Consider the following 22,770-nt stretch of genomic DNA (forward strand, 5'->3'; position numbering starts at 1 on the left):
ACGACCTCGTTCAGTGAGCTGTTACTAATGGCGTCTTTGTCGCCTTAAAGACAATCTTGAATAAAAGACCTTCAAGATTTCAGCGCGTCAGCAGTCATTGGTTAATATATTAAAAAAACTAGAAACCCGCCTCGACTGCGAAAACAGCACCTAGTGTTAAACCTAGGTTTTGGTGTAGATACCTACGCCTTCTTCAGAACAATAAAACCCACAAGTGCCTAAAAAGACCTTCGTCAATTACTAAGAGAACACCATGGCTATACATTTATACACGAAAAAAGGGGAACACAAACAGTACATATGTACAAAGTCTGAACCGTTACTTAACTCAATGGTGTACGCTCCACCTCACACCGGCCTATGTTCGATGGGCCACGACCTGCCATAAACTGCAGCTACAAACGGTCGCTCACTTACACTCTCGACCCGCTACCTATGCACATGCGCAAGACATGGGAAGTTACTTGAATGCGCATGCGCATATTAATACGTGAAAGTTTATACATGGGTCGTGGCTAAATAGCCCTTATCTACGCCGAAACCTAGGTAAACACTAGGTGCTTTTTTCGCAGTCGAGGCGGGTTTCCAGTTTTTTAATATAATCTTGAATAACATGAACTCACTACGTTCAATCTCAATGGGAACTAACGTTCACGACCGTCACAGCGTTCATTTAAAGCAAACCTGATTTTCATCCTCATGGTGGTGTTAGTAGCGCCACTCTTATGAGACTTTCGTGAAACCTGAACGGACGTCATCCTTCAGTTGTCGAAACACGCCTAGCAACGTTCGTTTACGTCGCTCAGCTCCTTCTTCCTGGTGCGGCTTTTTTCCGCAAGTAAGTTTGAGCAACAAAGCGAGAAGACGAGCTGAAATTTCCTGATCTCAACAGGTAATAAGAGATTAAGAAATGAACACAATATAGCGACGGATCGGAGAAACTCTTTTGTTTCGTAAATCTGACAGAAATACGAGATCGAAGATTATGGACATCAGTGCAAGAGCTTTTTGCAGATATGCTCCTAGAAGTTGCAGGTGGAAACATGTAGTGCAGCGGCAGTAACATGGAATGATGGTGAGACAGTGCACTGGTATTAGTGTATCCATCACATCTGGCAATAGGAAAATAAAGGAGATAATGCCAGGAAAGTTTTACATGCACATTTCAGTGCTACGCAGAAATCTAAACAGACAAAGTGTTGCACTTATCTGCTATGAGGTTTCATCTAGCTCTGCATTCTTAGATCATTATTATCGACAATACTCACGAGTAGCCATATATCCATTCCAGGTTATCGATGAGACTCCAGTGCGTGTAGCCAATCATTGGAACACCATCCTCGTTGATGGCGCGCAAGATAGCTGATATGTAGCCCTGCAACAAACAAAACCGTCATTATGATGTCATAAAGAATCACTGTCTACATCACTAGTATGTTATGGATGGATGTCACTCATTTTGTTCCAGCTGTCGTGCAGTATGGATATCCAAACGTCTAGTGGAACACTGATGAAACATGTCTGGATATTACCAGAACTTACAACACGCCATCACTGTGTTCTAACGCGCTCAGACTATCTAATTTGCACACTAGGGTATAGTTATGGAGAACAGGAACGTGATTGATTCCAGCCATTAGGTATATTTGGTTGTTACCTTAAGAAGAAGTAGCTCACCCTCATAAGCGATCTCAGTGCTGAGGTCCAGAATCAAATGCTTGATGGAGGATCAGTGGTTGGAAAAGTGGGACAAGAAGCAGCAATCAGTGAAGTCCATTATCCGGCTCAGGCATAACTTCTCCTAGTCATTGACATGTGACAAAAACTGTCTGTTTAGCCGCCCTTTAGTAGATAGGTACCATTCTTAATAGGAGAGACGTATGATGTATAAACAGCAATAAGATCCATCTTGAAAGAGCGGTTGCTTCATTTGTCGTTGAGAGGGTAGTTCATTTTTTGTCTGGCGACTCGCCCTCTGTTTCTGTTAGTCGATCATTTTCTAAATTTGTCTAATCGACTGTTTTTTGTGATTCTGGCAAAAAAATACTTAATATGTTTTTCAGTATGGGCTTCATTTTGAACATCATTTTGTAAAGCTTTCGTCTTGAAAAATTTGTCTTACTGTTCTCCTCCTTTTTCTTTTTCTTTTCGTCATTTTGCAAACTCATTATTTCGGACCAACTCATTTTCTGCTGGTTTTTTATACCATACGTCATTATTTTATTCTCATAGTTTGAAACCTTCTTCTTCCTTGCGGCCATGTTGTTTCGGTTCTGAGTTCTGGAAACGAAAGCCAATTTCGGTGTTTGATTTCAGTGTCATCCTGTTGAAAAATCTCTGTTTCCTGTGTTTCCCTTTTTTCCAAATCCCTCTGTAAGCCTCGGACACAGAGTTCTTTTGTTCTCTTGTTCACAAGAAACTGTCTTGTCCATTAAGTCAGTCTCCCATGATCTGTTCTAAGGACGCATCCTTTTCCTGACGGTGTGAAAGACCCTCACTGTCGCGGCACTCAGTTCTCGGTTTGCCTATATTCTTTAGTTAACGTCCTCTGTTCTTCGAGGTCCCATCTTTCTCCTGAGAATCCTTCGTTCCACAAGATCTAGCTTCCTAATCAGTCCTCTTCTTCCAAGGATAAGACTTTCTCCTATGCGAAAGCCTCAGGGTCATTCACTGTCTGGTAAAATCTTAATTTTGTTTTTCGAAATACGTCTTCTTCTTATGCTTAAGGGTCGCCCTTTTTAATAATTTCAAGTTGTTACCAAACAATATTGACTAAATTTTTGTGTTTCTTAAGCCCAAATAACCATTAAAATTGACGGACGATATTAACTGCCTCAAAAAATAAGACAGGCCTACGTCTGTGATAAATAATGCCAAACAGGGGAGCCATAACAATGGTTGGCTAGCAGGTTATTTCCTATAAACACGGCGCCACTATTGAGTCACCCGAAATATTAACGTTTTCCGTTTTATTTCATTGCTTATTGAACTATTTTCTTATTGTAGCTGCTGATCATCCCAATGATTCTCTGAGATCATACGTAACTTACATTTCCTTGAAATATGCCAATTCTATGCAAATACACTCCTGGAAATGGAAAAAAGAACACATTGACACCGGTGTGTCAGACCCACCATACTTGCTCCGGACACTGCGAGAGGGCTGTACAAGCAATGATCACACGCACGGCACAGCGGACACACCAGGAACCGCGGTGTTGGCCGTCGAATGGCGCTAGCTGCGCAGCATTTGTGCACCGCCGCCGTCAGTGTCAGCCAATTTGCCGTGGCATACGGAGCTCCATCGCAGTCTTTAACACTGGTAGCATGCCGCGACAGCGTGGACGTGAACCGTATGTGCAGTTGACGGACTTTGAGCGAGGGCGTATAGTGAGCATGCGGGAGGTCGGGTGGACGTACCGCCGAATTGCTCAACACGTGGGGCGTGAGGTCTCCACAGTACATCGATGTTGTCGCCAGTGGTCGGCGGAAGGTGCACGTGCCCGTCGACCTGGGACCGGACCGCAGCGACGCACGGATGCACGCCAAGACCGTAGGATCCTACGCAGTGCCGTAGGGGACCGCACCGCCACTTCCCAGAAAATTAGGGACACTGTTGCTCCTGGGGTATCGGCGAAGACCATTCGCAACCGTCTCCATGAAGCTGGGCTACGGTCCCGCACTCCGTTAGGCCGTCTTCCGCTCACGCCCCAACATCGTGCAGCCCGCCTCCAGTGGCGACAGGCGTGAATGGAGGGACGAATGGTGATCGTCGAGGGGACACTGAATAGTGCACGGTACATCCAAACCGTCATCGAACCCATCGTTCTACCATACCTAGACCGGCAAGGGAACTTGCTGTTCCAACAGGACAATGCACGTCCGCATGTATCCCGTGCCACCCAAGGTGCTCTAGAAGGTGTACGTCAACTACCCTGGCCAGCAAGATCTCCGGATATGTCCCCCATTGAGCATGTTTGGGACTGGATGAAGCGTCGTCTCACGCGCTTTGCACCTCCAGCACGAACGCTGGTCCAACTGAGGCGCCAGGTGGAAATGGCATGGTAAGCCGTTCCACAGGACTACATCCGGCATCTCTACGATCGTCTCCATGGGAGAATAGCAGCCTGCATTGCTGCGAAAGGTGGATATACACTGTACTAGTGCCGACATTGTGCATGCTCTGTGGCCTGTGTCTATGTGCCTGTGGTTCTGTCAGTGTGATCATGTGATGTATCTGACCCCAGGAATGTGTCAATAAAGTTTCCTCCTTCCAGGAGTGTATTTTATCTTTTGCGTACTACACATTTGCTAGCTATATCTAATACTTTGCATTTGTAACTATCTCCTGCGTTCGTTGTTTATGTATCACACGTACTTGCTGCACACAGCGTACTCCTGCAGGGTCATATAAGTGCATTCGGTTCGCATATGGACTTTTTTGTCAGCGGTCTTCTGATTGGTGTGATGCGGCTCGCAACGAATTCCTGGCCAGTTTCAACGTTTCCATCTCAGAGTAGAAACTGCTACCTACGTCCTCAGTTATTTGCTGGATGTATTCTAATATCTGTCCTCCTCTACAGTTTTTACCCATTGTATCGATTGACAAACATTTAAGAATTAAATATTGAATTGAATTTAGCGTTTCAAAAATATATATCGTTACAAATTCACATTGTATGAACTTGAAATATCTTATCTACGAGATTTTATTCTACCTTTGCTGCGCAATTTCTCAAAAGAATCAATTTATCGCTTACCAATGATTACAACAGAGGTCTTCGTATTTTATCATTTTCATTCTTTATCACATTTACATTTCAAAAGGCCCCAACCTCTTGGGTCTCTCGTTCCTCAAATAACACGTAACTGAACAACGTAACAGAACACTACCTACAGAAAGCAGTATCAGTTGATTTCCAAGCTCTACAATATCTCACTGTTGTCTGTAAATAACAGTTTTATCATTTATGGGTCTGTCTTAATATTTTCTGCGTGTCCTTTCAATATCTGTTCTTGTTGCTAGACATTTTTGTGCCTGAATATTCTGGTTTTTAACATTTTCAGCATTTTTTTCTCCTTCTGTGTGCATACCTTTCGTTTCTCTTACACTACGTGATCAAAAGTGTCTGGACACCCCCAAAAACATACGTTTTTCATATTAGGTGCATTGTGCTGCCACCTACTGCCAGGTACTCCATATCAGCGACATCTGTAGTCATTAGACATCGTGAGGGAGCAGAATGGGGCGCTCCGCGAAACTCACGGACTTCGAACGTGGTCAGGTGATTCGGTGTTATTTGTGTCATACGTCTGAACGCGAGATTTCCACACTCCTAAACATTCCTAGGTCCACTGTTTCCAATGGGAGAGTGAAGTGGAAACGTGAAGGGATACGTACAGCACAAAAGCTACAGGTCGACCTCTTCTGTTGACTGAGAGAGACCGCCGACAGTTGAAGAGGGTCGTAATGTGTAATAGGAATACGTCTATACAGACCATCCCTCAGGAATTCCAAACTGCATCAGAGTCCAATGTAAGTACTATGACATATAGGCGGGAGGTAAACTTGGATTTCATGGTCGAGCGGCTGCTCATAAGCCACACATCACACCGGTAAATGCCAAACGACGCCTCGCTTGGTGTAAGGAGTGTAAACATTGGACGACGGAACAGTGGGAGAACGTTGTGTGGAGTGACGAATCACGGTACGCAGTGTGGCGATCCGATGGGAGGGTGTAGGTTTGGCGGATGCTCGGTGAACGTCATCTGCAAACGTTTGTAGTGCCAACTGTAAAATTCGGAGGCGGTGGTGTCATGGTGTGGTTGAGCTTTCCGTGGAGCGGGCTTGCACCCCTTGTTGTTTTGCATGACACTATCACAGCACAGGCCTACACTGATGTTTTAAGCACGTTCTTGCATCCCACTGTTGAAGAGCAATTCGGAGACGACGGTTGCATCTTTCAACACGATTGAGCACCTGTTCGTGATGCACGGCCTGTGGCCGAGTGGTTACATGACAGTAACATCCCTGTAATGGACTGGCCAGCACAGAGTCCTGACCTGAATCCTACAGAACATTTTTGGGACGTTTTGGAACGCCGTACTAGGCCTCAACGACTGACATCGGTATGTCTCCTCAGTGCAGCATTCCGTGAAAAATGGGCAGCCATTCCCCAAGAAACCTTCCAGCACCTGACTGAACGTATGCCTGAGAGAGTGGAAGCTGTCATGGAGGTGGGCCAACGCCATATTGAATTCCAGCATTACCGATGGAGGGAGCCACACACTTGTAACTCATTTTCAGCCAGGTGTCCGGATACTTTTGATCACATAGTGTACATCGATTTTCATTGCATAAGCACCCCGGAATGCCCTATATTTGCCATCATGGCTTCGAACCCTTATTCATTCTTCACTGAGGGGATCATGTTGTCTTCAGATATACAACATCAAACTAACTAACTTTCAGTTGCCATCCCTTTGTACTTTACCATTAACTGCTTATCTTATATCATAAACACATTCTGAAAGGAGTGGGAAATAGGCTTCAGGTTTGTCTTAGACCTTTTCCCACTTCTACCAAACTGCTATCTTGCGCCTTCATCCTGACTACTGCCTTTTGTTCTAAGCACAGGGAACTATTCGTAGTAAGTCTTCTGTCTTTCTAATCCACTCTAATTTTCCTCATAATATTTACAAGTTTCTCCTGTTCCATGTCTTCAAAATCAGTCAATAGCTTTATAAAACACAGAGAGATCCTTCTCAGCATGTACAGGGGGTGGACACGAATGAGGAAACACAACAAGCAAAACACATTATAATGGCTAATACGGTGTAGGAATCCTGTTTAAATTTAAAACACGTTCCAGTCGTCACAGAATGGATAATCATAGGTCCTGTGTTGTTTTCAAATGAAAGCCTGTAAAATAGTGGCAAATTCAGATAACGATGATGGATGTGGATATCGATTATGCACCATTGTCTGCAAATTACACCAAATAGACTTAATAATAGTGAGGCCTGGTGACGGTTGTGGCCAGGGGAGATTTGTCATCATGCTTACAAAACCAGTCCTGGACGATGTCGATAATGTGAACAGTGGCGCTTTTGCCTTGGAGCTTAGCAGCACAATCAAGCAACAAACGCTGTACCGTGGAATGGACCTGATCAACCAAATTGGTCACATTCCTTGGTAGAAATGCTACCTTGCCGAGTAACCACGGGGTCCATGGAATACCACGATGTGGCTGCCCGAATCATCTTCAAACCTCTGCCATGTTTCTCTATTTGGGCTTAAATTCTTCCAGATATTGGAAACATTATAAAACAACACTCACCGGACGAAACTGTTTTCTTGCCTTGTTCAACAGTCCAGGGCATGACGGTTTCCATTTAGAGGCATTTGTATCACTGATGACTGGTTTTAGAATTCCAGCACGCTCTGCATAACCCGCCTATGGAGCTCTCTTCGTGCTGTTTCGATGATGAGAGGGTTCGTGAAAGCAACATTTGGCTCTGCAGTGATTTTCGCAGCTGTCGTCCTCTTTATTTTTCGTCGCATTCCGCTTCAATGGCCATCCGTGACGATCGATCAACATACACTTTCGACAGCGTTGTGAGTTAGCGGACGACGTTGTTCCGCCTTGTGATGCTTACGTTATTGCAGTGTCTGTGTTATTCCGAATTAAAATGTAAAGTTCTTCCGGTTTCCCTATGTAAACCTTCGATTTGGTGTGTCTCGAATTGCGAAAGACATTGCTCCCTTGCTTATTGGAGGTCCCAGGATTCGTGCAACAACAATTTCCCCACGTTCGAATTCACTTACCTACGACATAACGCACTAATAGTTACACAGGACGCTGTACTGACCACAACTGACTCTCTCAATGTATTGAGGACGCTGCACAGGTGACTCACGTGGCGAAATACAGCAGGGCAATGTGCAGGCCAGGCCTTCATCTGTACTTATGATCAAGCATCCCTTTTTCGCGGTGTTTCTATAACTTATCCCAAGCTCCGTTTCTGTAACTTAGGTCCACGTCAGTCCCATTGCATCTCTCGTCGCTCTCGTTCTCCTCAAGAAAGGCCAAGGAAAGCTACATGGTTCAGAAACTATATTCTCCATTCTTTCGTTCCTTTGCCCTAGGTGATATAACGTTATTTTTGCTATGGATACCATATTTCCTATTTTTTTTCTTTCATTTGACTGTGAGCATTCCTGTCACCAAGAACTTTGCCTTGGGCCATTCACCTGCGCAAGATTTACTTTCATAGCGTTATTACTTCTTTTAGTAGTTACTCATATAAGTACTCAAGCGGTGCACACAACAAATAAGTGCCAGCGGTCAGGACATGATTCTCCGTCGTACCGTGTCTGTCTTAGACGTTTCGTTCAGAACTGTCCTTCTCACTTCTTACCTTCTTTTGTTTGTCAGAGCTGCCTGGCCTGAAACTGACGTCGAGAATAGGACGAGACTGTAGGCTGACTCCTGTGGAGAGCATGCACACTCACCCTGAGGTAGTGGACGCGGCCAGTGTCGTTGAGTACGCCGGGAGGGTCCACCCAGCCGTTCTCCGTGACGAAGATGGGGTAACCGGGGTAGGTCTTGTGCACCCAGTTGAGGAGCTTACGGAGCCCCCATGGAACGTCCTGAAACAATGGAGGCACCACTCACATACAGGGCCTATATACAGGTTACGAACGAATTACTCCTGACAGAACATTTATTTATTTATTTATTTACTTGCCTAACCTGATCTGATTAGGGCCATCTGGTCCCCTCTCAAATGGAACCAGGGATTGACATATACAGTACCTATTTACATCATAGTTACCTAAGAAATAACCATTTTAATATGTGAAACAGTATTAAAATAATTTGACTGCCTGAAGTGGGAGAGTGAGTAAATTATACTATGAAATAATAAAGTTAATACTGGCAGTATTTGCACTACTGCAGTTGCTGCCACTAACAGTACCAGTAGTAATAATAACAATAATATTAATAATGACATTAATAAGAATAATGGTAGTGTTACATATAAGAAGAATTTATGGGTGTACAAAATAGATGTTTACTAATATTGCAAGTCCTGGGAAAAGGACAGTGGCAACCCTTATTGCCCCTTCAGTAGATATGTCATACAGTGACTTCTGAAGCTAGAGACGTTATTTAGTTCTCTAATATAATGCCTGGAGTCATTTCTTCCTCCTACTGACAAGGAACTCAAGAAGGTGGTTGAACGATGGAGCGGCACAGAAAATATTTTGCTCTTATAGGAACACGTGATTCTATCGTGTTGTTCAGGCAAAAGCGTCAAGGTCGAGAAGATAGGCAAGGGAAAGTATTCATTGATAATACAGTAAAGAAGACAGAGGATATGGAAGTCTCTGTGACCGTCGGCACGCATCCAGGAAAGCTGTGCAAATGTTGGTGTAACATGAACAAACTGTCGAACATCACAGGTTTATGAACACTACCAATTCCGGGCACCTTGATCTTTCCTGAGAAAGACATGGCAGGATAATATCGCTGTAATCAATAATGGGAAGTATAAGTGTTTCTATAGGATTCTTTTTCACGTAGGGCATGGAGAGATGTTGATGCTTTATAGAACATTGCAGTTACGTGGTGAGTCCAATTTAGATTTTCATCTATTATTATTTTTAGACTCTTTACTGAAGGAAAGAAGATGAAGTTTGTCCCATTTTGGATGAATATTATAGGGATTCCAGATACTTTGCGCTAATGAGCCTATAATTAAAAACTAGTACTGCTTGGTTTTTGCGCATGGGCTAAGTTTTAACACTACAGCCTGCACAAATTTTGATGCCTCACACAGGTTAGTGCTGAGACTCTCGACAGCTGCCTTCAGGTTTATTGGTTTTGCACTTAGACACAACTGGAGGTCACCAGCCTACATGTAGTATTTGCAGTTGGACAAAACTGATGACAAATTATTTACGTACATTGAAAAGAGTATTGGACCTAATACCGAACCCTGGGGGAGCCTCATACTGTCTATTTGCGTTGTGACTTTATAGGGCTGGACATGACGCATTGCTGTCGAGTCGTCAGGTGTGAACGAAACCATTACACTCACTAAGCGACAGATTTCGGCTGTTGAGTTTAGCAAGTAAAATATCATAGTCGACAGCGTCAGGCTTTACTGAAGACTAAGAGGCACATGATAGTAGCCTTCTATGCATTCATTCATGGCTACATTTACGTCATCTGTTACCTTCATTAAGACATATGCTGTGCTGCGATGTTATGGAAGCGTGATAGTTATTCGTCTAGCACTTTGTTTGTAGTTAGGTAGTTCCTTAGCTGGTCGTGGATTACACAAAGAGATCGAGCTACACCTATCTATGTCCTTTGTGCAACCTCTACAGAAAAAATGAAGACGGGATTTTTTTTAGGAAACCAATGAAGTTAATACTGGGATACATTTTCGCTAGAGGCCCGTATGTTTGAATTATTCGGGAAAATCGTTTTTCTTCAATAACTTGAAAACCGCGGCTTCCAGCGAAAACGTATCTCTTGATAAAATTTAACTACATTAAAATTCCAGCAGAATAGTCCCGTTCATTTTTCCTGTAGGACTAATAGTCTACTCATAGCGGAGGAGGGAATAAGAGAAGCTCGTGGGTGGTTTTTGAAGGCAGCTGAATCATCGTGGAAAGCCCGTGTTTAGGACGTGTTTAGGAAGACATAATGCTACGATTTTTACTATTACAACAGTATCTGAAATACTTGATAGTTCGATACGAAAAGTTGTCTACTTTACTCATTTTCATTCCCGTATGACGTATGCTATTATGTTTTGGGGTAGCTCTTTCCATTTTGAAAGGGTATTTTTGACTCAGGAACGATCGATTCGGACAATAAGAGGTGTAAGTTGGTGAACCTCTTGTCTATCCCTGTTCATTAGTCTCAGTATCCTGTCCCTGACCTCTCATACATAAATTTGTTTCTTGTTAACAATATGAACCTATTCCTAAAAATTAGCTTTCGGATTGCACCTCCTTCATTCTTGTGCAGAAAGACGATTTTTAATAAGCTACCACAAAAATTCAAAAATCTTAGCAGTAATCCACGCATTTGCAAATGAAAAGTGAAAAGTTTACTCACGAGTCACTCCTTCTGCTCTGTTGAAAAGTTTCTAGAAAAATTAAGCTAGTTCCTGTGTGACATTATTAACTGCGTTTATACAAACTTATACCTTGTTGTCTTTTTAGGACTCATAAATGTTTTATTTTATCTGTTATTATATCTACATCTACATCTACTTCTCGTTCATAGATACTCCTCAAGCTACCGTTGTGGGCAGTTGCTATCACGTCTTCGAATAAAGCAATTGTATAACGATTGAATTCACGATAACCAGTGATTTATGACGCGGTACGCCAAGTTCGTTTATTTGGATAGATGTGTAGGAGGCCTGAAGATGGCATAAATAAATGCTGAAACTGGTAGTTTCAGAATAAAATAAAACAATAATTTAAATCGTACGTCTGTTGGTAAATTTTAATGACATTGACAATTACATGACGTTCTCTGTTTATGTGCGAGAAAGGAATAGCAAACCTCACTCAGTCTATTTCTTGCACCTCAGTTGCAAGTTCAGATGAAATAATGCGTTTAAGGAACAGTATGTAGTGAGCTACGGTTTCTTTTCTGGAAAATTCGCGAGTTCGTCGTAAAAATCATGTCATTGGCGGACATCCCAGGTGCAAATATATGAGCAGTGTGATACTTTGTCTGGGCATTTCTTTGCACGTATGTCTATGAGAGTGTGATTACTGTTCGTATGACGAGTAGGAACAAGCTAAGTAGCGACACATTGGAAGAAATTTCATACTGGATGGATTACTGTACAGAAAATTTATGTTTGTCACCAAGAATTATCTTGATAATGGAAACACCTACTTGGTGGGTTGCGCGAATACCCGGCGCTGCGGTACTCACCGAGATCCAGTAGTTGGTATTGTAGCCTTCAATGGTGGAGGTGACGACACCGGCGTCGTAGAGCTTGGAAGGCACCACGCCGCTGCTTCCGGACGTTATCAGAGATGTCGTGTAGTGGTTGAGTCCGAAGAAGTCGGATGTACCTGTGGAAAATAGAGGTATGCAGTTGATGAAAGCTCTCCAGCAGGTAGGGAGGACTTAACTTTTCAGTGACATGCCTTATACGATCAGGCAGGCTGTCACAGAGTGAAACACGTGTCAGCGAGAATGTCTTGGTCTGCTAGGACTGGGGAAGGGCGATAATTAAAAGAAACTAAACTGCCTGACAAAAATGGTGAAGCACTCAGAGGAGGAGGCGCGGAAATGGAAAGGAAGTTCACGGGCTGAGAGGATGTATGATGGCCGGCCCTGTGGCCGAGCGGTTACAGGTGCTTCAGTCTGGAACCGCGCGACCGCTGCGGTCGCAGGTTCGAATCCTGCCTCGGGCATGGATGTGTGTGATGTCCTTAGGTTAGTTAGGTTTAAGTAGTTCTAAGTTGTAGGGGACTGATGACCACAGATGTTACGTCCCATAGTGCTCAGCGCCATTTGAACATTTGATATATGATGTTATTTCAGTGATTACAGAATCGAGTCAAATTTACTAATCGCACTTATCAATCTCTAGCGCCAATACATGGGTTAAATGGGTTGGAAATGCTGCATATAACACGTCTATCCTCATCTGAGGCAAACTGCCATACTGTTGTAACCGGTCCTTGATATTCTGGACACTCACAATGGACAGGCGTGACGTCCGAGGTGGTCTCACACTTGTTCTGTTGGGGAAAATTCTGATGATCTTGCTGGCCACATGACTACTTCAAGCAGGGAGTTCACAAACACCTGAGACATATGGACGATTATTGTGCTGTTGAGAAGTGGTAACCTGACATTGTCACCTGAGTCGCACCACATAATGACGCAGGATGTCCGTGACGTACCGTCGTGACATCAGAGTGCCATCAGTCACGACCAGATGTGACACCATTCATCAGCAGCCCACGCTTCCTTGTCAAGGCACCTCTCCAAACGCAGCCGTTTGTGTTGGGGTGCTAACAGCAGCCTACACATGCAATGATAGCTCCCTACTCCAGCTGCTGTTAATCTCCAACCAGTGGTGTGGTATGACAAAGAATGTTACAGGGCAGGGGAGTAGGGGTTACCATGTGTTTGGGACTCAACTTGGTGACGCTTCCTGGTGGGGTCAGACGCGGTAGATTGGAACCTTGCCGATGAGTAGTCCTGCTGTCATCCTGCTCTCGTGCCCTCAGATATCCGGTCACTGTCACATCCGAATGCCCCACAAATCTGGATACTGCACTAGTCGACCAGCTCGCCAAATGTAGACTCAAAATGAGAACGCTTCCAAACTCTGTCAGGTGCTGACAAACGTGTCTCACACGAGTATGCGGCAGTTATGTGTCCTTCACAGTGATCAGTCAACATGTGGCGCAGTTCACGTCCATTATATAACCTACCATATATGGTAACAACACAAAAACCGAACCACACTAAAGCACTCTGGTGGCCGTTTTACGTGTGACAGAGATTCTCAACTCTAATAATTTACAAACCACCGATGATGTATACATATAGGAACTTATACTTACGTCCGATTATGTCCTCAGGCTACTTCACCTTTTTGTCAAGCAAGGCAATTGATAATCTTTGGCAACTTATTACCTGGTTGGAACAGGAACGTTGTACTTAAAATTAATTGTTCAGATCATCCGTAGCTGCGACACATTTTGTTTTATGTCGTGTGATAATTATACTGCTAACATCTGCAGCGGTTCTTTCTAAGTTTCTTCTGCAACGGTGTTTCTCTTGTAGGTAGCAATATCTATCTCTCCACTTCTGCAAGTGTGTTTTGGTAAGGTAGACATGTGAAAAATGCCAGTATTCAACAGGACGTGCTAGAGTAGACAGAAGCCTTGAGAAGTGTCCTGTGCCTCTGCGCGTCGCCTACTCACCCCTGATGAGGAGAATCTCGGCCAAGGAGAGAGAGGGCAGGCGAGACCTGGCTCGCCCCTCCTGCTTGCTGTTGGCTGCTATGCGCTGGCGCACCACCTTGGGGAAGTCGCCCAGCAGCGAGAAGATGGGATTCGCCCAGAGCCCGACCTGTGAGCAAGGGGTTGTGTTATTGGAATGTCTAGAAAAGGAGAATAAGAGACTGAACATGGAAGCAAACACAAGCCACCGTAAGTGGTACTGCTCACCTCAAACTGCAGCTGACGTTCCGAAGCGTCGGCGTCCTCCGCGCTGTTGGTCAGCGGCTCGTACCAGCCTCCGTCCAGCGTGATGCCAACCTTGCCTGAAACGACAGTCTAGATCAGGTGTCTCCACACTACGGCCCGCCGGCCGAAACCGGCCTGCGAGGGCCGGCAAACCGGCAAACCGCCAAATACTTGAGCTGGCACCTGTACTGTTATGTAGAAGGGAAAAGGAAGCGAGGAAGGAAGAGGTTTCAGATACTGGATGACGTGATGGACGGTACAACATACAGCAGCCATAAGAAGGGAGCAATGGATCGCAGAAAATGGAGAGGCAAACGACCTGCTAATACAGCATATAACTGATGATGATGCCCTGTACTGCCATCAATTGAGTTTCGAGGCCTATCGCGGCCAATACACAGCGACATTGTCGCAGCTCTATCTTTACAAAGCGGAAGGTCATGGTTAAACTTGTGGCTTTCCACAGTAAACAGACAGACAATTCTCCGTGCCGTAGTGGGAAAAAAACGGTTAACAGTTTGGCGAAAACATTTTAAGTAAAAAAATTCTTTGCATTTTATTCTAGTTACGAGTCTGGTGCAAGTCTTTCAAATGGACGCCACTTCGGCGACTAGCCTTAGTAATCAATCATTATGGAAGATGCTTCTTCAGCGAGGTTTCACTTTCTTTTGATTACGTTGTAAAATACATACAGAATGTGCAGTGACATACTTTTTTGTCGGTGAAATTCGCCAAAATAAAATACGCTAGAATTTCGGTCAGGTACGTCCACTAATCAAAATTATATAATTAAATAAAAATCGTAGTTCGTTTCAGTGCTAGCTATTTCCACAGCCTTAGAGTTTTTCGAGTTCATCTTTCCTTTAGCCTTACATTACGGTGATCATGGAGTTCTAGGGTGCTTTAATCCCACTAGGTTGATCTTGATCCTTATGACTTCGTGGAGAAGTGAATGTGGCCCGCGGACTAAAAAGTTTGGAGACTCCTGATCTACATCACTGGCTGCCACTATCGCACTACCATTTTATGTTGTGACTTTCATGGCCACAAGTAAGAGTCATTGCTAGGCTTTTAAACACACAATCTAATCTAATTGCCTCGGGACTGTTTGCTTCAATTCCAGTACATTTCATTATCTTTCCACTTTTTTTGTGACTAGGACAGACTCCATAGCCACTCGCTTTATGTCCCGAGACCTCTTTATACCTTGTGCTGCGAAGAGGCACTTTTTCGGATTCAGGAGGTGGAGGCCTGCAGTTTGAACACACTTCAGCACATTTTTTGGGTACCTTGGATGTGCTTCAGTTGTCTTCGAAAAAACGACAGTGTCCTCCAACAGCAAAGCTACGTCGTACATTTGTTGTCCAAGCAGGTTTTCCATCAAAAGTTAGAATGTGGCTGAAGTGTTGGGCAGTCAAAGTGGCATAGCTGTAAAGGCATAGATTCATTCAGGAATTACGAAGGCAGTCTTTTCCCAGCCAACGTCAATTTGACAGTAGGCTGTGCATGTCCATTGCTGAAAAATACTTCGCCTCTTTCAAGTAGTCAAGAGTGGTCGTTAATGTGTGGCAATAGATAGCCAACTTCCTTGGTAACTTTGTTCGGTCTTCAGGAGTCGAACCACTAACGCCTTGTGCAGTACTAGTCAAAGTATACTTTTGCGAAACTTATTATGTCATCCCATCTGTTGTGTTTGGCGACTCGATCGAATCCTTCCTGCCATTTTGTTGTGTCCTGGCCAGCAGCTACAGAGAGCATTGATAGATACCTGATGTGCAGCTGACTCACTGCTGGCTTGGAATCCATTGGTCTCTTGGATGTATGGACCATGGGATGATGTAATGCCTGTATTCCACTTGCTCCGTCACCAACGGTTTATGAACTGCTAACTGAAACCACGGTGATGTCTCCACTATACAGTAGCAAGCTGTAACCACACTCAAATCCAAATCGGAAAGCAGGATCGTCAACGAGATATAACACTTAGCACTGATGCATGTTTATTACTATTGCCAATTTACAGGTAGATCAGAACTAAACTTCTCGATGGAGAGTGCAGCTATTTATACAAACATTGAAAATTGCGTAATAGTGGTATTTATACGAAATATTGACTACTCTGCAACATACAAATCTTACAAACATAAGATATTTCAAGAACTTTTCAGAAATGATGAATAGTAAATATAAAATATTTGCTGATGGTCGGGTTCCAATTGGCAACACACAGCACGGCATCAACTGATGCTAACCAGTGCAGCACACTGAGTGCACTAAAGCTCCCTTACTATCTCTGACAGAATTACACTGTCATCAGCTGACCTTAAAATTATCTTCTTCGTGAACTAAAAGCCAGTACTTCAAATTCCTACTTAACTTCCTGAACTTGCCCAATGCATAGCTTCCAGAACATGGGACATATAACCTTGTTTACTCCTGTCTCAGTTAATTAATTTTCGAACGCACCTAATTTTAATTATTTCTTCATGGTCCAGTTGTTGAAGTTTACCTCTGAGCGCCCTGAACGTATCTTTCATGTGTAACACGGACCGAAGGATTTTCGTATGTACATTTACGTGGACATTTTCTTTTCTATGATTGAGGAACCTCCACCCCCTCTTTCCACCTAAAAGTACTTCTGTAACTAAGAAAGTTGAAAGATTTTGAGTTATGTAAGAGAATACAGTAACAGTGGCTGTCGGTCTCACCCCTCTGCTTGAAGCGGAAGCTCAGGTCGTAGAGTCGGTAGACGCGCGCATGCGCCAGCAGGATCGTCTTGGCCATCAGGTAGTCTGCGATACCCGAGGAGTTGGCAGCAGGAGCTGATGACGCTCCCGAGTAGCCCTTGGAGAACATGTTGGGCTCGTTGAAGGTCAGCCACAGTTTCACCTGTGGACGAAAGAACATCATTCCATCCAGATCCGCATTATAGTTTGCTTAAATATACAGGGTGTCACAGAACGGTACGGCCAAACTTCCAGGAAACATTCCTCACACACAAATAAAGAAAAGATGTTATGTGGACATGTGTCCGGAAACGCTTAATTTACGTTTTAGAGCACATTTTAGTTTCGTTCTTCCACCTACGCTTAATGGACCACATTATCATGATTTCATGCGGCCTACCTGTGCTACTAGAACATGTGCCTTTACAAGTACGACGTAACATGTGGTTCATGCACGATGGAGGTCCTGCACATTTCGTACGCTTCTCAACAACAGATTCGGTGACCGATGGATTGGTAGAGGCGGACCAATTCCATGGCCTCCACGTTCTCCTGATCTCAACCCTCTTGACATTCATTTATGGGGGCATTCGAAAGCTCCTGTCTACGCAACCCCGGTACCAAAAGTAGGGACTCCTCGTCCTCGTATTGTGTACGGCTGTGATACAACACGCCATTCTCCAGGGCTGCATCAGCGCATCAGGGATTCCAAGCGATGGAGGGTGGATGCATGTATCCTCGCTAACGGAGGACATTTTGAACATTTCCTGTAACAAAGTGTTTGACGTCACGCTGGTACATTCTGTTGCTGTGTGTTTCCATTACATGATTAATGTGATTTGAAGAGAAGTAATAAAATGAGCTCTAACATGTAAAGTAAGCGTTTCCGGACACATGTCCACATAACATATTTTCTTTCTTTGTGTGTGACGAATGTTTCCTGAAAGTTTGGTCGTATCTTCTTGTAACACCCTGTATATACACTACCGGCCATTACAATAGCTACACCAAGAAGAAATGCAGATGATAAATGGGTATTCATTTGAAGAAATAAATTATACTAGAACTGACATGTGACTACGTTTTCACGTAATTTGGGTGCATAGATCCTCAGAAATAAGTACCCAGAACAACCACCTCTGGCCGTAATAACGGCCTTGATACGCCTGGGCATTGAGTCAAACAGAGCTCGGCTGTCTTGTACAGGTACAGCTGCCCGTGCAGCTTCTACACTTACCACAGTTCATTAAGAGTAGTGACTGGCGTATTGTGACGAGCCAGTTGCTCGGCCACCATTGACCAGACGTGGGTCAGAGATCTGGAGAATGTGCTGGTCAGGGCAGCAGTCGAACATTATCTGTAACCAGAAAGGCCCGTACAGGGCCTGTAACACGCGGTCGTGCATTAGCCCGCTGAAATGTAGGGTTTCGCAAAGATCGAATGAAGGGTAGAGCCACGGGTCGTAACACATCTGAAATGTAACGTCCACTGTTCAAAGTGCCGTCAATGCGAACAAGAGGTGACCGGGACGTGTAAACAATGGCACCCCATACTATCACGCCGGGTGATACGCCAGTATGGCGATGACGAATACACGCTTCCAACGTGCGTTCACCGCGATGTCGCCAAACACGGATGCGACTATCATGATGCTGTAAACAGAACCTGGATTCATCCGAAAAGAATGACGTTTTGCCATTCGTGCACCCAGGTTCGTCGCTGAGTACACCATCGTAGGCGCTCCTGTCTGTGATTCAGCGTCGAGGGTAACCGCAGCCATGATCCCCGAGCTGATAGTCCATGGTCCTGCATACGCGGTCGAACTGTTCGTGCACATGGTTGTTGTCTTGCAAACATCCTCATCTGTCGACTCAGGGATCGAGACGTGGCTGCACGATCCCTTACAGCCATGCTGATAAGATGCCTGTCATCTCGACTGCTAGTAATACGAGGCAGTTGGGATCCAGCACGGCGTTCTGTATTACGATCCTCAACCCACCGATTCCATATTCTGCTAACAGTCATTGGATCTCGACCAACGCGAGCTGCAATGTCGCGATACGATAAACCGCAATCGCGATAGGCTACAATCCGACCTTTATCAAAATCGGAAACGTGATGGTACGCATTTCTCCTCCTTACACGAGGCATCACAACAACGTTTCACCAGGCAACGCCGGTCAACTGCTGTTTGTGTATGAGAGATCGGTTGGAAACTTTCCTCATGTCAGCACGTTGTTGGTGTCGCCACCGGCGCCAACCTTGTGTGAATGCTCTGAAAAGCTAATCATTTGCATATCACAGCATCTTCTTCCAGTCGGTTAAATTTCGCGTCTGTAGCACGTCATCTTCGTGGTGTAGCAATTTTAACGGTCAGCAGTGTAGTTTGCCTTAAAAATATATACGAACTTGCCACTGACTGACCGGACGTGATTCCAGTCTTCCATGTAGATCTGTGGCTCCCAACCTTTTTCAGACGATGACTCCTGAGTGCAATGAGTTTTTACCTATAACCCCCCTTCGTCATCTCCAGTATTAGCACCTAACTAAACTTCAGAATGAAAAAGAATTTTCTTTGAACGCTTTCATTTTTAAAGTGATGAATCATAAACGATTTTCAGTTTTTGTAGGTGGTTTATCACTCTCAAACTAATGATTCAATGAGACAGAGAAGCTTATTTCTAACAGTCTTCTTTTACATAATAATGAAACAATTCTCAGGGGATAGTGTGTGCTACCTATAGCTACGCCTCAGGAGAGAATGCTAATTATCTACATTGAGGGTAGACGCTTGTTACAAGACTTCCCTTCTCTACACCATTACTGTTCCTAGCGACGCTTTCTTCACCCACACCATTCATCCACATTTAAAAACAACCAAGTTAAAACGTGAGCACTATACCTCGTAAATCTCTTTGACTCCTTTCACCCGAAACGACAGAAATTGGAAAACTTCAGCATTCCAGTATTTTGTTGAATTTAATGACGCCCAATAATAATAATAATAATAATAATAATAATAATAATAATAATAATGTGTAGGTTCTACAGCAGTGCAATAGCCATAGTAGTGTAGTAGATACGTACTGTTGTGTTGTACAGTCAATTTATTCGTTTATTATTGCGATGTGACTATTGAAGCAATTTCATTTCTGTTTCAGGAACTACCTACTACTCCGAAAACATATTTTCGAGAGACACTTAAGCATATGTAATGTGCGAACGATGATGCTCATACATTCGCTTCACGACGGTAACCTCCATCTCATTGTGTCGTATGTTAATGCTAGTATTTGGAAAAAAAGTAATTATTGGTCATGTATATGATCAGCTTTGCAGCCGTACAAAATTGTGATAATAGTAATGATCTTTTAAAAATAGGTTTGTTTAGCGACAAACACAACTCAACCCCTTTATTTCTATCCTTCAGAAAAATTACATTTAACCCCTCAGAGTGTAATTACCCCTAGATTGGGAACCACTGACATAGAGTGACCTCAACACAGAACAGAACGGATTGATACTAAAGAAACTTTAGACATGTCCCAAGGAAGTGTTATAGGAGCATTACTGTTTACAACATACAGAGGTCAAAATATGTTCCCACTGTTTGTAGTTCAACAATTTCGAAACAAATTGACTTAGTTACTCACCTCACGTAGCGTAACTACTGCATTCGTTGTGCAGCTGAAAACTCGCATCGCGCATGTACTTTGCGATAAGGTGGCACACAGGACCAGTACCGTGAAAGACGATAGAGTAGGTGTCATGGGCTGAGTAGGTTGTCATTAGTGAAATTCAAGGTTGTATCAAACTGTACTGGAAATAAGACATTCAAGAGCTACATTTGCGATAAGTTCGATGCCAGTGGAACTACTAAAGATATGCAGAGGGCAAGATCTGCTCGACCACAAACCGCGACAACTCATGTGTCCATTGCTGTGATATTTTAAGGTTTAGTCCGAGTACCGTAGTAATCTGTGAATCAAGGATCATGTGAACATGAGGTAAACCAGTCAACTGTTAAGGCGCATTCTGAAGGGGGAAAAGTGGGTACATTACACGCCTGCTAAAGGCGATAACCGAGGACGACTAAGAGGGAAGTACTGAGTATCACGAGTGGCTTCAGGTTGAAGGTCTATCCCATAGTTTGTAAGGTGAAACGAGGCGCGATTCACATTTTACGGTACTATGAATAGCCACAATTGTGTCCACTGGGTTCCTGGAAATCTTGACGCCGATGTAGACAAGGAAGTGAATCTACTGGGCCACAATGTGTGATGTGGTTTTGTCACTGCGTCATTTGATCAGACCCTTCTTCTTCGAGTGTGATAACTCGTCTGGTATATCTCTATATACAAGGACTTTGCCTGCCACCCAAATCTACACTCCTGGAAATGGAAAAAAGAACACATTGACACCGGTGTGTCAGACCCACCATACTTGCTCCGGACACTGCGAGAGGGCTATACAAGCAATGATCACACGCACGGCACAGCGGACACACCAGGAACCGCGGTGTTGGCCGTCGAATGGCGCTAGCTGCGCAGCATTTGTGCACCGCCGCCGTCAATGTCAGCCAGTTTGCCGTGGCATACGGAGCTCCATCGCAGTCTTTAACACTGGTAGCATGCCGCGACAGCGTGGACGTGAACCGCATGTGCAGTTGACGGACTTTGAGCGAGGACGTATAGTGGGCATGCGGGAGGCCGGGTGGACGTACCGCCGAATTGCTCAACACGTGGGGCGTGAGGTCTCCACAGTACATCGATGTTGTCGCCAGTGGTCGGCGGAAGGTGCACGTGCCCGTCGACCTGGGACCGGACCGCAGCGACGCACGGATGCACGCCAAGACCGTAGGATCCTACGCAGTGCCGTAGGGGACCGCACCGCCACTTCCCAGCAAATTAGGGACACTGTTGCTCCTGGGGTATCGGCGAGGACCATTCGCAACCGTCTCCATGAAGCTGGGCTACGGTCCCGCACACCGTTATGCCGTCTTCCGCTCACGCCCCAACATCGTGCAGCCCGCCTCCAGTGGTGTCGCGACAGGCGCGAATGGAGGGACGAATGGAGACGTTTGGCGCCGTGCAGGTGAGCGCCACAATCAGGACTGCATACGACCGAGGCACACAGGGCCAACACCCGGGATCATGCTGTGGGGAGCGATCTCCTACACTGGCCGTACACCTCTGGTGATCGTCGAGGGGACACTGAATAGTGCACGGTACATCCAAACCGTCATCGAACCCATCGTTCTACCATTCCTAGACCGGCAAGGGAACTTGCTGATCCAACAGGACAATGCACGTCCGCATGTATCCCGTGCCACCCAACGTGCTCTAGAAGGTGTAAGTCAACTACCGTGGCCAGCAAGATCTCCGGATCTGTCCCGCATTGAGCATGTTTGGGACTGAATGAAGCGTCGTCTCACGCAGTCTGCACGTCCATCACGAACGCTGGTCCAACTGAGGCGCCAGGTTGAAATGGCATGGCAAGCCGTTCCACAGGACTACATCCAGCATATCTAGGATCGTCTTCATGGGAGAATAGCAGCCTGCATTGCTGCGAAAGGTGGATATACTCTGTACTAGTGCCGACATTGTGCATGCTCTGTTGCCTGTGTCTATGTGCCTGTGGTTGTGTCAGTGTGATCATGTGATGTATCTGACCCCAGGAATGTGTCAATAAAGTTTCCCCTTCCTGGGACAATTAATTCACGGTGTTCTTATTTCAATTTCCAGGAGTGTAGTATGGTGATGAAATGTTTTACATGCAACGAGATAGATT

The 22,770-nt window shown here is 44.7% G+C and overlaps 1 protein-coding gene across 2 annotated transcripts in view; it reads right to left on the minus strand.

The window, feature by feature from the left end:
• The window catches only part of LOC126281952 (myrosinase 1-like), a 193,555-nt gene that overhangs the window by 141,808 nt on the left and 28,977 nt on the right, over positions 1 to 22,770 (minus strand). Inside the window, exons 5-10 of one of the 2 annotated variants that reach the window (XM_049981316.1) lie at positions 16,963 to 17,143; positions 14,237 to 14,331; positions 13,991 to 14,138; positions 11,976 to 12,118; positions 8,516 to 8,653; positions 1,269 to 1,375 (exon numbers count right to left, since the gene is read on the minus strand). The exons of the other annotated variant lie outside the window; for it this stretch is intronic. Of the exons in view, the coding sequence (XP_049837273.1) occupies positions 1,269 to 1,375; positions 8,516 to 8,653; positions 11,976 to 12,118; positions 13,991 to 14,138; positions 14,237 to 14,331; positions 16,963 to 17,143 (812 nt within the window). The remainder of the gene's footprint in view (positions 1 to 1,268; positions 1,376 to 8,515; positions 8,654 to 11,975; positions 12,119 to 13,990; positions 14,139 to 14,236; positions 14,332 to 16,962; positions 17,144 to 22,770) is intronic. 2 annotated transcript variants of the gene reach the window in all.

Source organism: Schistocerca gregaria, chromosome 7 (genome assembly GCF_023897955.1).
Source record: "Schistocerca gregaria isolate iqSchGreg1 chromosome 7, iqSchGreg1.2, whole genome shotgun sequence".
NCBI classification, from domain to species: Eukaryota; Metazoa; Arthropoda; class Insecta; order Orthoptera; family Acrididae; genus Schistocerca; species Schistocerca gregaria.